The sequence below is a fragment of the Lepus europaeus genome, chromosome 7 (assembly GCF_033115175.1).
Source record: "Lepus europaeus isolate LE1 chromosome 7, mLepTim1.pri, whole genome shotgun sequence".
In the NCBI taxonomy this organism is placed as follows: Eukaryota; Metazoa; Chordata; class Mammalia; order Lagomorpha; family Leporidae; genus Lepus; species Lepus europaeus.
Genome location: NC_084833.1, coordinates 57487811 through 57501471, shown reverse-complemented (window position 1 = coordinate 57501471; position 13661 = coordinate 57487811). Strand labels below are relative to the sequence as shown.

Genomic DNA, 13661 nt, shown 5'->3' with positions numbered 1-13661 from the left:
GGAACTTAACTAGGAAAATGGCCCTCCTGATCCCAAATTCACTATTTCCTGAATAAATTATGTGCTGCTAATGTAGAATATTCAGGAAGACTTAGTGTAAGCCTGGGATGCAGCAGGGTTAACAAATCCATAGTAGGCATAGAGGCTCATTTATTGTTCAGTGTTCTTGAGCTTTTGACCTACTCTTGGTTTATAGTGTCATATAAAAAGGCAATTTGACTTTAAACAGAAAAATAATTTATTTTCCCTTGTTATGTGAGAGTGGGGGCCATATGTCTGTTATCACACCGAAAAATGATGGGATCTTGCTTATTCCTTCAATTCAAGAAAATATCCTTGCTTCAAGTTCTCGTATCAACCCACTCAACATATATCCGAACATAGCTATCAATATATATCAACATAGCTGTTCACAACATGAAACTGGTCATTAAGAGTTGGTACTCTATTCCCTCAAGGTGGCAAACTATCATCCTGTTGCTAATTTTTTTTTTTAAAGAAGATTAGTTATTTGTGAGGCAGAAAGGGAGAGAGAGAGAAAAAGGTCTTCCACCTGCTGGTTCATTCCTGAAGTGACCACAATGGCTGGAGCTGGGTCAATCCAAAGTCAGGAGCCAGGAGCTTCCTCCAGATCTCCCACCTGGGTGCAGGGGCCCAAGGACTTAGGCCATTTTCCACTGCATTCCCAGGCCATTAGCAGAGCTGGATTGGAAATGGAACAGCTGGGACTAGAACTGGCGTCCATATGGGATGCCAGTGCCACAAGCGGAGGTTTAACCTACTACACCACCATGCCAGCCCCTAACATTTTCATCTTCGGGGAGAGTGTATCAGGTTCAGAGATACTAAGTTTCTATAAGGTCAGCTATCCAAGCCAGAATTCTAGGTGCTTTATAATACTTATATGTTGTAGTTACTTGTAAAAACAATGTATTAAAGTGTTACTTGGCATGCTAATGTAAAAATTGATTGCTTTATTCATGGGACTGTTAAACATTTGGAGGGGAAAAACATTCTTGAGAATTTTGGATCAAAGTCTGAACCCAATATAGGTTTAGGGATTAAATTATCCTGTTTGAAAATCTCCAAGTAGAGAAATTAACATCTAAATTTATCCTGAACCAATGATATAGCAAAAAATCAAGAACAACCTATTTTGCTTTTCTGAGTAAATAATGTTTTATTTATTTATTTGTCTTGAGATAACATTTTAAGTTTACATTTAATCAAAGGCTTAATGGCTCTACTAAATAAAGAGTTCAACAAATAAAAAATAAAAGACCATAGTCCAGTGGGAAAATTGGCAAGGACTATAAACAGTAATCAAATGAAAAAATGTTCAACTTCATCCATATCAATTTTAAGGTAGACACAAAATCATTAGAGTTATAGTAGTATACAATTCATATCAATTTAAGAACAGAGCCTATTTGGAAGAACATGCTCTCAGTTCAGGAAGAACAGAGTAACACAGATAATACCCCACTAAAGAAAGATGTGTTCATAATTTAAAATCACAAAATAGCAAAAGGCACAACTCAACTAAGTGTATGTTAGCAGATATGTCTGGCAGCAGACCAGGATCATTAAGAACTCTAGACAATAAAATGATTTAATGGACGTTATAAAATATTTATAAATACTATTTAAGAAATAAAAGAGGGGCCGGCGCTGTGGCTCACTTGGTTAATCCTCTGCCTGCAGCACTGGCATCCCATGTGGGCACCAGGTTCTAGTCCTGGTTGCTTCTCTTCCGGTCCAGCTCTCTGCTGTGGCCTGGGAAGGCAGTGGAGGATGGCCCAAGTGCTTGGGCCCTGCACCTGCATGGGAGACCAGGAAGAGGCACCTGGCTCCTGGCTTCGGATCAGCATAGCTCTGGCTGTTGCGGCCATTTGGGGGGTGAGCCAACGGAGGGAAGACCTTTCTCTCTGTCTGTCTCTCTCAATGTCTAACTCTATCTGTCAAATAAAAATAAAGAAAGAAAGAAAAAGAAATAAAAGAATAAAAAATCCAAAAAGGAGCTTTAAAAAATGACTACACAAATGCAGACATTGTAGAAATTAAAAATATACTCTAAAAATAGATTAAACATATTAAACTGATTATGAAAGACAATGAATGAGCTGGAAGATGGACCCGGATGTTAGGAATTTCTAAAATGTCAAGGAGAGAGAAAGATGGGGTTTGGGGGCTACACAATGGAAACAGTATTGTGAAATGTGTATAACAGAATGAGATAATCTAATATATAACTAACAGGAATGACAAAGGAAGACTGTAGAAGGAATGGATAACTGGCAATATTATAAAACATAATGGCCAGGGCTGGTGCCGTAATGCAGCAGGTTAATGCCCTAGCCTGAAACACTGGCATCCCATATGGGTGCTGGTTCGAGACCCAGCTGCTCTACTTGTGGTCTGGCTCTCTGTTATGGCCTGGGAAAGCAGTGGGAGATGGCCCAAGTCCTTGGGCCCCTGCACTCATGTGGAAGACCTGGAGGAATATCCTGGCTCCTGGCTTCCAATCGGCACAGTTCTGGCCCTTGCAGCCAATTGGGTAGTGAACTGGTGGATGGAAGACCTTTCTCCCTCTCTGCCTCTCCTCTCTCTGTGTAACTCTGACTTTCAAATAAATAAATAAATCTTTTAAAAAAACATAATGGCCAACTTAAAACCCATATAAAGTATTAAAGTATAGAGAATACTATAATAGACCTTCATTTTTCTAACACTATGCTTCAACAATTATTCACACTTGACCCATTTTATTTCTTTTACAATGATCTCCACCACAATCTTTATTTGCAACAAATCTTAGGTATTATATTACTTCTTCTATAAATAATTTAATATATATATATCTTGAGGATAAAGATTCATAAAAATAATAATAACATTGTTCAGTAAAAAGTAGTAATTCTTTTTTGTTTTGTTTTAAAGATTTATTCATTTATTTGAAGGCAGAGTTACAGAGAAAGAGAGAGAGAGAGGTCTTCCATCCGCTGGTTCACTCCCTAATTGGCCACATCAGCTGGAGCTGTGCCGATCCAAAGCCAGGATCCAGGAGCTTCTTCCAGGTCTCCCAGGCAGGTGCAGGGTCCCAAGCACTTGGGCCATCTTCCACTGCTTTCCCAGGCCATTAGCAGAGAGCAGGATAAGAAGTGGAGCAGCCGAGACTCAAACCGGTGCCCATACGGGATGCCGACACTGTAGGAGGCAGCTTTACCAGCTAGGCCATAGCACTGGCCCCAAGTAATTCTTTAATATCAAATCTTCAGTGTTTGAATTCTTCAGTTGGTTTACAAATTTTTTTTTTAACAAGTGATTTAAAATGTAAACACGGTCTCCTGTTTCACTTAGTTGTTACATCTCACAAGTCCTTTTTAAGCCATGGCTTCCTTCTCTTTGTGTTTGCTCAGTTGTGTTTGTTGAAGGAATTGTTTATGTAGTCTTTTCGACTTTTGTACATTCTGTATTTTGTTAATTTCAGGGTTTTGGCTTTTAACGTGTGCCTGCAACTCTATACAAGAGTATACAACCTGTAGGCTGATTAATAGACTTAGAATCTTGATCATATTCACGTTAGATTTTTGGCAAGCCATGCTATAGTAGAGTGATATACTTCCTATTGCACCACATCACGAGGCACAGAATGTCTAGTTGTTCTTTCTATGATTTGAGAATTAGTAGTTTTACATGTTCCCAGTTTGATTCATTTGTTCTAAAGGCCCTCAGATTTTTATCTCTTGGCTGTTATTGCCTAGATCCTTTACTGCATGAGTGTTTGCATTTTATATTCCAATTTTATCATTCCTTCTGCATTTATCAATAGGAAATATTGTTGTTTAGAGAGTTACATATTTATTTGAAAGAGTTACAGAGAAGGGGAGAAACAGAAAGGTCTTCCATCCACTGGTTCACTCCCCCTGATATTTACTCCCCCGACAAGAGCCAGTGCTGGGCCAGGCCAGAACTGCTAGCGGAGATGAGTGGTACAGGTTCTTGTCTTCATGCAGGAAAGAATTCAGACATGAGACAGAGAACAGTGTTAAGCAAGGTAGTGAGGTTTAGGGGGGTGGGGCACCTGTCAGAACTGATGGGGCAGGATCTGAGAGAGTGCCCAGTCACACAGACTGGGGAAAGCAAGGTTATGTGGTTAAATGGAGAGAATCTACCTGGCAGGCCAGGTGGGTGGCTTAGGAAAGAGGTGAGAGCTGAACATGAAGTCCGTATTCAGACTGGGGCTTATAAGGGAAAGGAGTCCAGTTCTGCCCGCAGTTTCTCCCCTTCCTCCTCCAGGACAGAAGGTTTGCTGAATGTGAATTAGGTGAAATTCCTCCCACGGGTCACTAGTCAGTGCTATCAGACCTGGGAGCCCACCAGGCTGGGCAGAGGAGCCTCCCCTATGGGGCCTGCCTTGGAGGAAGGATGTAAATATTTTATTGCTCAGTATTATCAGGCCAGCTAACCCATTTGGTGCTGAGAGAGGATTCTTCTGGGGAGCTTTCCTTGGTGGGGAGGCTGGGACCACCTGTAAAGTTATCAAGATATGGGTGGGAGTTTGAAGTGTAAAATATTGGGATGTTTCCAAATGAGCTTCTGCAGAGGCTTTATTTTCCTCTGGCCCCTCTCACACACAAAGGCTAATTTCTTACTTCCTACCCAACAGAGCCAGGAGCCTGGAGCTTCAGCCGGTCTCCCACATGGGTGGCAGGGGCCCAAACACTTGGACCATTTCACACTGCTTTTTTCAAGCCATCAGCAGGGAGCTGGATTGGAATTGGGCAGCCGAATACAAAGTAGTGCCCATATGGAATGCCTGCATTGCAGACAGTATTTTACAAATATGGAATAAAATAATCAAATACTTTCAGGGATTTGCCCAGTGTTATATAATAATTCATGTTAGAGTCCTTATTCCAACTCATGTTTTTTGATTGCTGATCCCATATCCTTTCTAGCACACTACTATGTTGACTAAATCCTTATCAGTTTCCTTGCGTGTGTTTTGTTTTTCTTTGGTAGACCTGTAAGACTTGGTCCACTTTCTTTTTTTGGATGCCACCAGTCATTAGCTTCCAAATTAGCAGTAAAGAAAAAAAGATACATTTGTATGATTTCTCTCCTCATCCAGCCTTCTATGGAATGAATGCCACCTATTCCACTGTTTTATGCTTGTAAAGGTATTTTCGTATTATTCGCTACTTTTTTTTTTTTTTTTTTTTGGCTTTCTCACTAACTGCATCTCCAGCTGACCTCCTTCCTCCATTGCACCATGGAGGTTTTGTCTTCATAAGAGACTCTTGGTGAGAGGCTGCAGAGGCTGGATGAAGCATTACACATGATGTATCCACCTGGAATTTGGGCACCAATTGTGTCTCTTCCAGACACGCCCTGTCCAGCTGCCTTTCTCCTATCTTCATTTCTGTGTTAAAAAGTTGTTGGCTTTCCAGAGTTTTAACCTGGACCATTTTCCTATTCTTTGTCTGATTTATGACCAGCCCCATTCAAATTTCTGGATCTAACTAAACCTCTCCTCTTTCTGAAATCCTCCCATTCCTATTCCAGGATGCAGAAGGTTGGGGTGGGTGCAATTGTTCTTTCTTTTTCAGTTCTCCCTCTGTTGCATCTCTCTTCCCTTTTAAGACTTTTTTTTCTTTAGCAATATCTTCATTGCTTCTGATTGCCCTGAGGTATCCCCTGATTGTCCTTAATTATTTTACAACTCAGTTGCCAATCTCTACCTTTCATTTGCCTTTAGTTTGAACTATGTCATCTCTTGTTGCAACAGGAATAAACAAGATGTTTATGGAGGAAGATTCAGTGACTTCCACCTAGGGATTGAATTAAATTGGTATCCTGGGAAACTTTTCTCCTGCTCTTGCTTCAAATTCATGTTAAGAAAGATATATTAAATAAACTAATCATAGCAGTTTTGGAAAACAATAAAGGGAAAGGTTATTTTTAATGCCCCCAAAGTATGAATATCCTTAGAAGATAGAAATCATATGGAATCCCATTAGAGAAAAGAAGCATAGCCTAACTTGCCTATTAGAATACAGCTGAGTAAGTTCTAAAGTTATAGAACTCTGGAGACAGGAGCATAAGTGAGGGAAGGAGATCTCCAGGATAATTAATAGTGTTCATGTTTGGGGTATCCCAGTAACAAGTTAGGCATTTTGATCCTTCCCATTCTACTTTATTCTAAAGAAGAATCAGTTGTAATACTTTCCCATGGGGCCAAGAGGCCAGGCAGTGTTCCAGGTGGTTGGAAACATCCAGAAACAATGAGAAGCAGACCAGTCTAGAAGCGTCTAGCTCCTGGGGTGCTCTGCCTGCCATTACATCCTGTCCCTCTCTCAGGGACACTGGAGGTGGCTGTGGTAAATGTTTATGGCTTCACAAAAGGCTAATGATCATCAGAAGTACAAAGTTGAGCAAACACAAAATAGCTAATCCTTGGGAGCAAACAACACAATGAAGGAGAGATACCAAATATAATCACTAGAAGATCCAATTCCCAAAGAAATAGAGGCAAACAGTAATTAGAATACTGCAAAGTAATTATAATTAGTGTACTCAGAGCAGTGTGAGAAAGTGTTGCATGAATAAAAATCAACAACAGACACAAGAAAGTAAAAATTTTTTGTTGAAATACAAATAAAGAAACAAACCCTTAACAGACGGGTTATGTGTAAGAATGGCCACAGGGAGAACACTTAGTGATCTAATGAGCAAAACTGAGGAATCTGTCCTAGAAACAGCCCACAAGGTCAGAGAGCTGGAAAGAATGAAAAAGGAGTTAAGGGATGAAGAAGACAGATCAAGCAGTACCCACATGTGTCCATTCCCAAAATGAGAATGGCAGAGTGGAGTGGAGAAGCAACACTCTATGACATAATTAAAGAAAAAAACTGCGGCACTGAACTGAGACAAGGACCTTCAAAGAGAAAATCTTCTTCAGTACCAAATAGGAATGACAAGAAAGCACTACTCAAAGAATTATATACCAAAATTTCAAAAACAAGGATCCTAGAGAAAATTCTGAAACTTTCCATAAATAGCAAATATCTATATAGGAAGAAAATACTGGCTCCAGATATTTCAGTAGTACAGGATGCAGGGAGATAAGGGAGCAGCTCTGCTAAGTTGTGAGGTGGGGAATAATTATGCATATATAATTTTATACCCAAATAATACATGATTCACCCGGGGGAGAAAATAGTCATTTTCATATTACAGAAGGATTCAGAAATTTTATATACTTATTTATTTTTAGATATTTATTTATTTATTTGAAAGGCAGAGTTAGAGAGAGAGACAGAGAGAAAGAGATCTTCCATCTGCTAGTTCACTCCCCAAATGGCCACAATGGTTGGGGCTGGGACAGGCCAAAGCCGGGAGTCAGGAGCTTCATCTGGATCTCCAACTTAGGTGGAGTACTTGGGCCATCTTCTGCTGCTTTCCCAGGCACATTAACAGGAAGCCAGATCAGAAGTGGAACAGCTGGGACTCAAACTAGTGCTCATATGGAATACAAGCATTGCCGGTGGCAGCTTAATCCACTGTGCCATACACTGGTGCCAGATTCAGAAATTTTAATGCCCACAAGACTTATCTTTTCTGCCTGAAGGGAGACAGATTTATTAGTAATTTATTAGTCTAAATAATTATATTTTATTAGTAATATTAAATTCATTAGTCATTTAATTAGTCAAGTAATTTATTAGTCTAAATAATTGTTTATTTAAATGATAATTTGGGGAGGAAGTGTTAAGCCTAGCAGTTAAGATTCCAGCATCCCAAATTGGAGTGCGTGAGTTCAATACCTGGCTTTGTCTCCTGATTCCAGATTTCTGCTGATTCAAATACTGGGAGGCAGTGGTGATGGCTTTAGTAATTGGGTTCCTGCCACCCATGTGGGAGACTTGTATTGGGCTCTTGGCTCCTGGCTCCAATACCCAAACCAGCCCTCCCATTGTTGGCAATTGAGGAGTGTCTGTCTCTCAAATAAGTAAATAAATAAAAGTATTATAAAATAATAATGACAATTTTTAGCTAGATTTCCTGCTGATTTAACAGATGAAATGAAGAGTGGTTAAGAGTAGGAAGGGAGGGATGTAAAAACCATGCCCACCCTTCTGTCTAATTTGAAGGCAGGATTTATTTATTTATTTTAATTTTTTTTTTAAATTATACAGTTTCATGTATTTCATACATACAGATTTAGGAACATAGTGATACTTCCCCACCCTTCCTTCCCTCCCACCCAAGCTCCAATCTTTCTTCATCTTCCCTCTCCCATTCTGAAGGCAGGATTTAGAAATAGATTAATTTGAGACATTGATAGAAAATATTTAAAAAGTTAAAACGATAACTATTGTAGAAATAGAAATAAGATGAATAAATTCTGTATTATTAGATTAAAAGTAGTACAAAGGAAACTGACCCAATGTAACTTATGCAAATAGTGATAGAACAACAATTAAAATACTAAGAAGATAATAAAAACAAAACTCAAAATTAGATCACAATAGAGCATGTTGTTCATTACAAAAATGAAAAATTTGGTCATCTCAATCATTAACTAAGTAAGGAAATAAGTGTTCTCTGATGTTTGCAGTGGGAGGGAAATTGACAAAAGTAGTTATAACAATTTTGTAAAAATAAAAGCTATAATTCACAAGGAAGTTAGGTGGTCTTAAACAGTGAGATACCTAATAACACGGTACTGAAACTTTTAAAGCAAAATCTAATAGAATAAATTGAAAAAATCCACAATCATGAATAAATTCATTCAGAAATTGGTAGGTCAAATAATAACAAAAATGATCTAATAGATTGTTAACATAAGATATAATTACTTAAAGTATGCTAGTTTTCTCCAAGGGCTATTTGGCAGTATCTGTTAGAATTTAAATTGTTGAAATCTTTTAAACACTTCTTTGTGTACATGGAAGAGAAATTCTATTACAATGAAGCATTGGTAATACTATTGTTAAAAATATATATGCTAATTAAATACTTTGGAATCATGGGATTCCAAACTAGATTACAAAGTAGATTTATATATATTTTCATAAAGTTATCTAAAAGTATTTTCAAATAAAAAAGCAATCAAAAAATACAAACAATAACATCACTGTAAAGAAACCATGGAGGGGCCGGCGAGTGGTATAGCAGGTTAGAGCTGCGGCCTGCAGTGCCGGCATCCCATATGGGCATCGGTTTGAGTCCTGGCTGCTCCACTTCCGATCCAGCTCTTTGCTATGGCCTAGGAAAGCAGTAGAGATGGCCCAAGTCCTTGGGCACCTGCACCTGTGTGGGAGACCCAGGAGAAGCTCCTGGCTCCTGGCTTTAGATCAGCTCAGCTCTGGCTGTTGCAGTCATGTGGAGAGTGAACCAGCGATGGAAGACCTCTCTTTCTTTCTTTCTCTCTGGCTTTACCTCTCTAACTCTGCCTTTCAAACAAACAAACAAAGAAAGAACGAAAAGAGAAACCATGGAAATTAGAAACAAGGAAGAGAGTCTTTTTTTTTTTTTTTTTTTTTTTTACCAGCAGAGTTAAGCCGTGAGAGAGAGAGACAGAGCGAAAGGTCTTCCTTCCATTGGTTCACTCCCCTAATGGCCGCCACAGCCGGCCCTGTGCCGATCCGAAGCCAGGAACCAGGTGCTTCCTCCTGGTCTCCCATGCGGTGCAGGGCCCAAGGACTTGGGCCACAGAAGAGAGCTGGACTGGAAGAGAAGCAACTGGGACAGAATCCGGCGCCCCAACTGGGACTAGAACCCAGAGTGCCGGTGCCGTAGGCGGAGGATTAGCCAAGTGAGCTGTGGTGCCAGCCAACAAGAAAGAGATTCTTTGTTTATCAAAAAGAGAACACTGGGATAAAGTTAACTATAAGTGAGAAAGGAAGAAGTATCTTTAAAAAATTGGATCTCTGTCTCTGAAGAGTTCAGGATTTTGGAAAAATAGTATCTACATGATAAGTGGGAAATGCCAAAACTGAATTAAAATGTGGATCATTTTCACACAGAGAAAAACAGGGATTTTCCTGCAGCTCTGTAAGATGTGATTGTGACTAACTATAAACAACATTACAGCGCTCAAAAAAATAATTCCAAACACATGATCATTGCTGCTCCTTAGAAATAGCACAGATGATCAAAGCATAGCCCCATGTTAATTACATTGATCCAAAAAAGCTTAAAAAATAATTATATCTATGCAATTGTGTATACAGGTAATGAAGAAAACAAAGCCCCTGGGATCTTAATGATTGTCTCAGTCAGTGAAAAGTTATATGCATACATAAACACATCTAATTTTCTCAATCTCACTGGGTTTTCTCCCATTGGAGAATAGGATGTTAACAAACCTGTGCATATTTGATGCCAACATACTTATGGTGCAAATGGTCTTAAATCCTTAATACCTAAGCCCTGCTGTACAGGGAGGATTCCCTAGTCTGTCCTTACCCTAATATCTGACCAGCAGGTAGCATTTATTCTTTGTTGTGTGTGTCTGTATATATGTGCATTTATAGTAGAAGCAGGTAGTTATTTATTTGAAGTAGATTCTCATTTATGAATTACTCATTTTTTGTCATTCATTGCTAGGTGTTTTCATGTAGTTTATCTCATTTAATGAGGCACCATGTGAGATAAAAATTATTTTCTCAATTTTTAAATTAAAGAAGGTAAAGCTCAAAATGATCATATAACTTTTATAGGATCACCTAGGCAGGGGCAGACCTGGATTTATCAGAGCTTTGGGTTCTTAGGTCTTATTTGATTTTCATTGCATCACTGAACGTCATACTTCTCATACTGTCACTCATATTTTGAATTCATTTAGGTTTTTCATGTATATATTTTCTTTTCTTTTCTTTTTTTGACAGAGTAGATAGTGAGAGAGAGAGAGAGACAGAGAGAAAGGTCTTCCTTTTTGCCGTTGGTTCACCCTCCAATGGCCGCTGCAGCCGGTGCAGTGCGGCCGGCGCATCATGCTGATCCGAAGCCAGGAGCCAGGTGCTTCTCCTGGTCTCCCATGCGGGTGCAGGGCCCAAGAACTTGGGCCATCCTCCACTGCCTTCCCGGGCCATAGCAGAGAGCTGGCCTGGAAGAGGGGCAACTGGGATAGAATCCGGCATCCCAACCGGGACTAGAACCCGGTGTGCCGGCACTGCAAGGTGGAGGGTTAGCCTGTTGAGCCACGTCGCCGGCCTATATTTTCTTATACAAATATGATATACCCCATATTTGTGTTTTTTTTAAACCTGTGTACTGTGTAAATCCTGGTACTAAATAATGAAGGTAGATATGCAGCCTTCTTACATTCATAGGAAAAATTGTATCAGTTAATTCATAGGAAAAACTGATTAAATCACATTGGTTTCATTTCATCACTGTATGGAATTCAAAATTTTTTCATAGTAAGGCTGATGAAGAATAGAATACCAAACCTTTCTCTGAAGGGAGGAGAGAACTTCCACTTTGATTATGGTCTTGTCTAAATAAGGTTGTAGTTTGTGAACTCAAGAGGCTTCCATAGCCTTGGCCGCTCATGACAAGAGCCTCGGGTGATCACTGACATCATAAATAAGAGTGTCAATTGTTAAAGCAACAATAGTAGTCACTGTGTTCTTGCTCCATGTAGGATCTCTGTCCTTAATGTGTTGTACTATATGAATTAATGGGAAAACTAGTCTTCAAACAGTACTTTATACTTTGTGTGTCTGTGTGGGTGCAAACTGTTGAAATCTTTACTTAGTATATACTAAATTGATTTCTGTATATAAAGATAATTAAAAATGAATGTTAATGAAGAAGGGGATAGGAGAGGGAGTAGGGGATGGGATGGTTTGTGAGTAGAAGCGTGGTTATGGGGGGAAGAACTGCTATAATCCAAAAGTTGTAATTTGAAATTTATATTTATTAAATAGAAGTTTTCTATTAAAAAAAGAAAGAAACGTCTCCCTCCTCAGACGTTCCAGGACAACGTGATCCACCTCATGAGAGACAGCTTACATTCCAAAGCAAAGACAAGGGCGCCCTCTCTCTGGAGAGGAGGCTGGGCAGGTTACCTGCAGCTGGACATGAATCAGTTTTGCCTAATTTGGGGATTTCTCTCCTGTGATGTACTCTGGGTAACATCCAGTCCTCATTTTATCATGCAGTTGGAATTGGGGCTTTGAGATGTGGCTACTGATTTTGTTGTGATTAATAAGCAGCCTTTGTCTGTGATCCAAAGCTTGTATGTTTTGTCAGTGCATGTACATAAAACTGTAGCAATCTCTTTTGTTAGCTTGCAAATAAGGCAACATTCCCAATCCTTAAAAAAAAAAATAGAGTACTAATAGTTATTAACCTACAATATTTTTGCAAGCATTAGACAAAAAGGAGATCTACATTTGTTTTTTAATATGCTGAATGTTGAAGTAAGTATATTAATTATGAGACCATTTAATTGATCTAATATCTACATATTTTTATTTTAATAGGCGCCATTCAAAGAAAGATGGAGACTGGAAACCACACAATAGTGACAGAATTCATTATTTTGGGGTTAACAGAGGATCCTATACTTTGTTCCATCTTCTTTGTAGTTTTTCTAGCAATCTATCTTGTTACTATATTGGGCAATATCAGCATCATCATGTTAATCCGAAGAAGTCCCCAGCTTCACACCCCAATGTACCTCTTCCTAAGCCATTTGGCCTTTGTGGACATTGGGTACTCCACATCAGTCACACCTGTCATGATTCTGAGTTTCCTGAGAGAGAGAACAGTTATCCCTGTTGCTGGATGCATAGTCCAGCTTGGCTCTGATGTTACCTTTGGAACAGCTGAGTGCTTCCTGCTGGCTTCCATGGCTTATGATCGCTACGTGGCCATCTGCTCCCCACTTCTCTACTCCACACACATGTCCACCAGGGTCTGCATCATATTATTGGTTGTTTCCTACCTCGGTGGGTGCCTGAATGCTTCATCGTTCACTGGCTGTTTATTGAGCCTGACATTCTGTGGCCCAAATAAAATCAACCATTTCTTCTGTGACCTCCCACCACTAGTGAAGCTTTCTTGTACCCATATTTATATTGCTGAAATATCCCCTGCCATCTCAGCTGGCTCAATCATTGTAATCACACTGTTTATCATCATTGTTTCATATTTATACATCCTCCACTCGATCCTGAAGATGCGCTCTACCGAGGGAAGGCACAAGGCCTTTTCCACCTGCACCTCCCACCTCACTGCAGTCACTTTGTTTTATGGGACAGTCACATTTGTTTATGTGATACCAAAGTCAAGCCACTCACCTGATCATGTTAAAGTGGTGTCTGTGTTCTACACAGTGGTGATCCCTTTGTTGAACCCACTCATCTACAGTCTGAGGAACAAAGATGTGAAAGAGGCCATGAGAAAACTGATGGCAGGAACACATCCCTCATTTTGAAATAAATCTAATGTGAATTCAGAAATTGCAGAACAATAGTTTCAGGAACATCTGTGAAGGATCTTTATATTGTCCATTAGTCTTATTTTATGTGAAGAACTATCTTAAATGCAATGCCAGTATGTTGATTAATGTCACCTTTATAACTTTTTAGAGTCACAAAAAGTACTGCATCCATAAAATCTGCTTAGTTCAACGTAAATGT

The 13661-nt window shown here is 39.4% G+C and overlaps 1 protein-coding gene across 1 annotated transcript; it reads left to right on the top strand.

Annotated features, from left to right (window-relative positions):
* Positions 1-12517: 12517 nt before the first annotated feature.
* Positions 12518-13456, top strand: LOC133764459 (olfactory receptor 5P4-like). Its single transcript, XM_062198135.1, has one exon. The coding sequence runs from the start codon at positions 12518-12520 to the stop codon at positions 13454-13456; it is 939 nt and encodes a 312-aa protein (XP_062054119.1).
* The last annotated feature ends 205 nt before the right edge of the window (positions 13457-13661 follow it).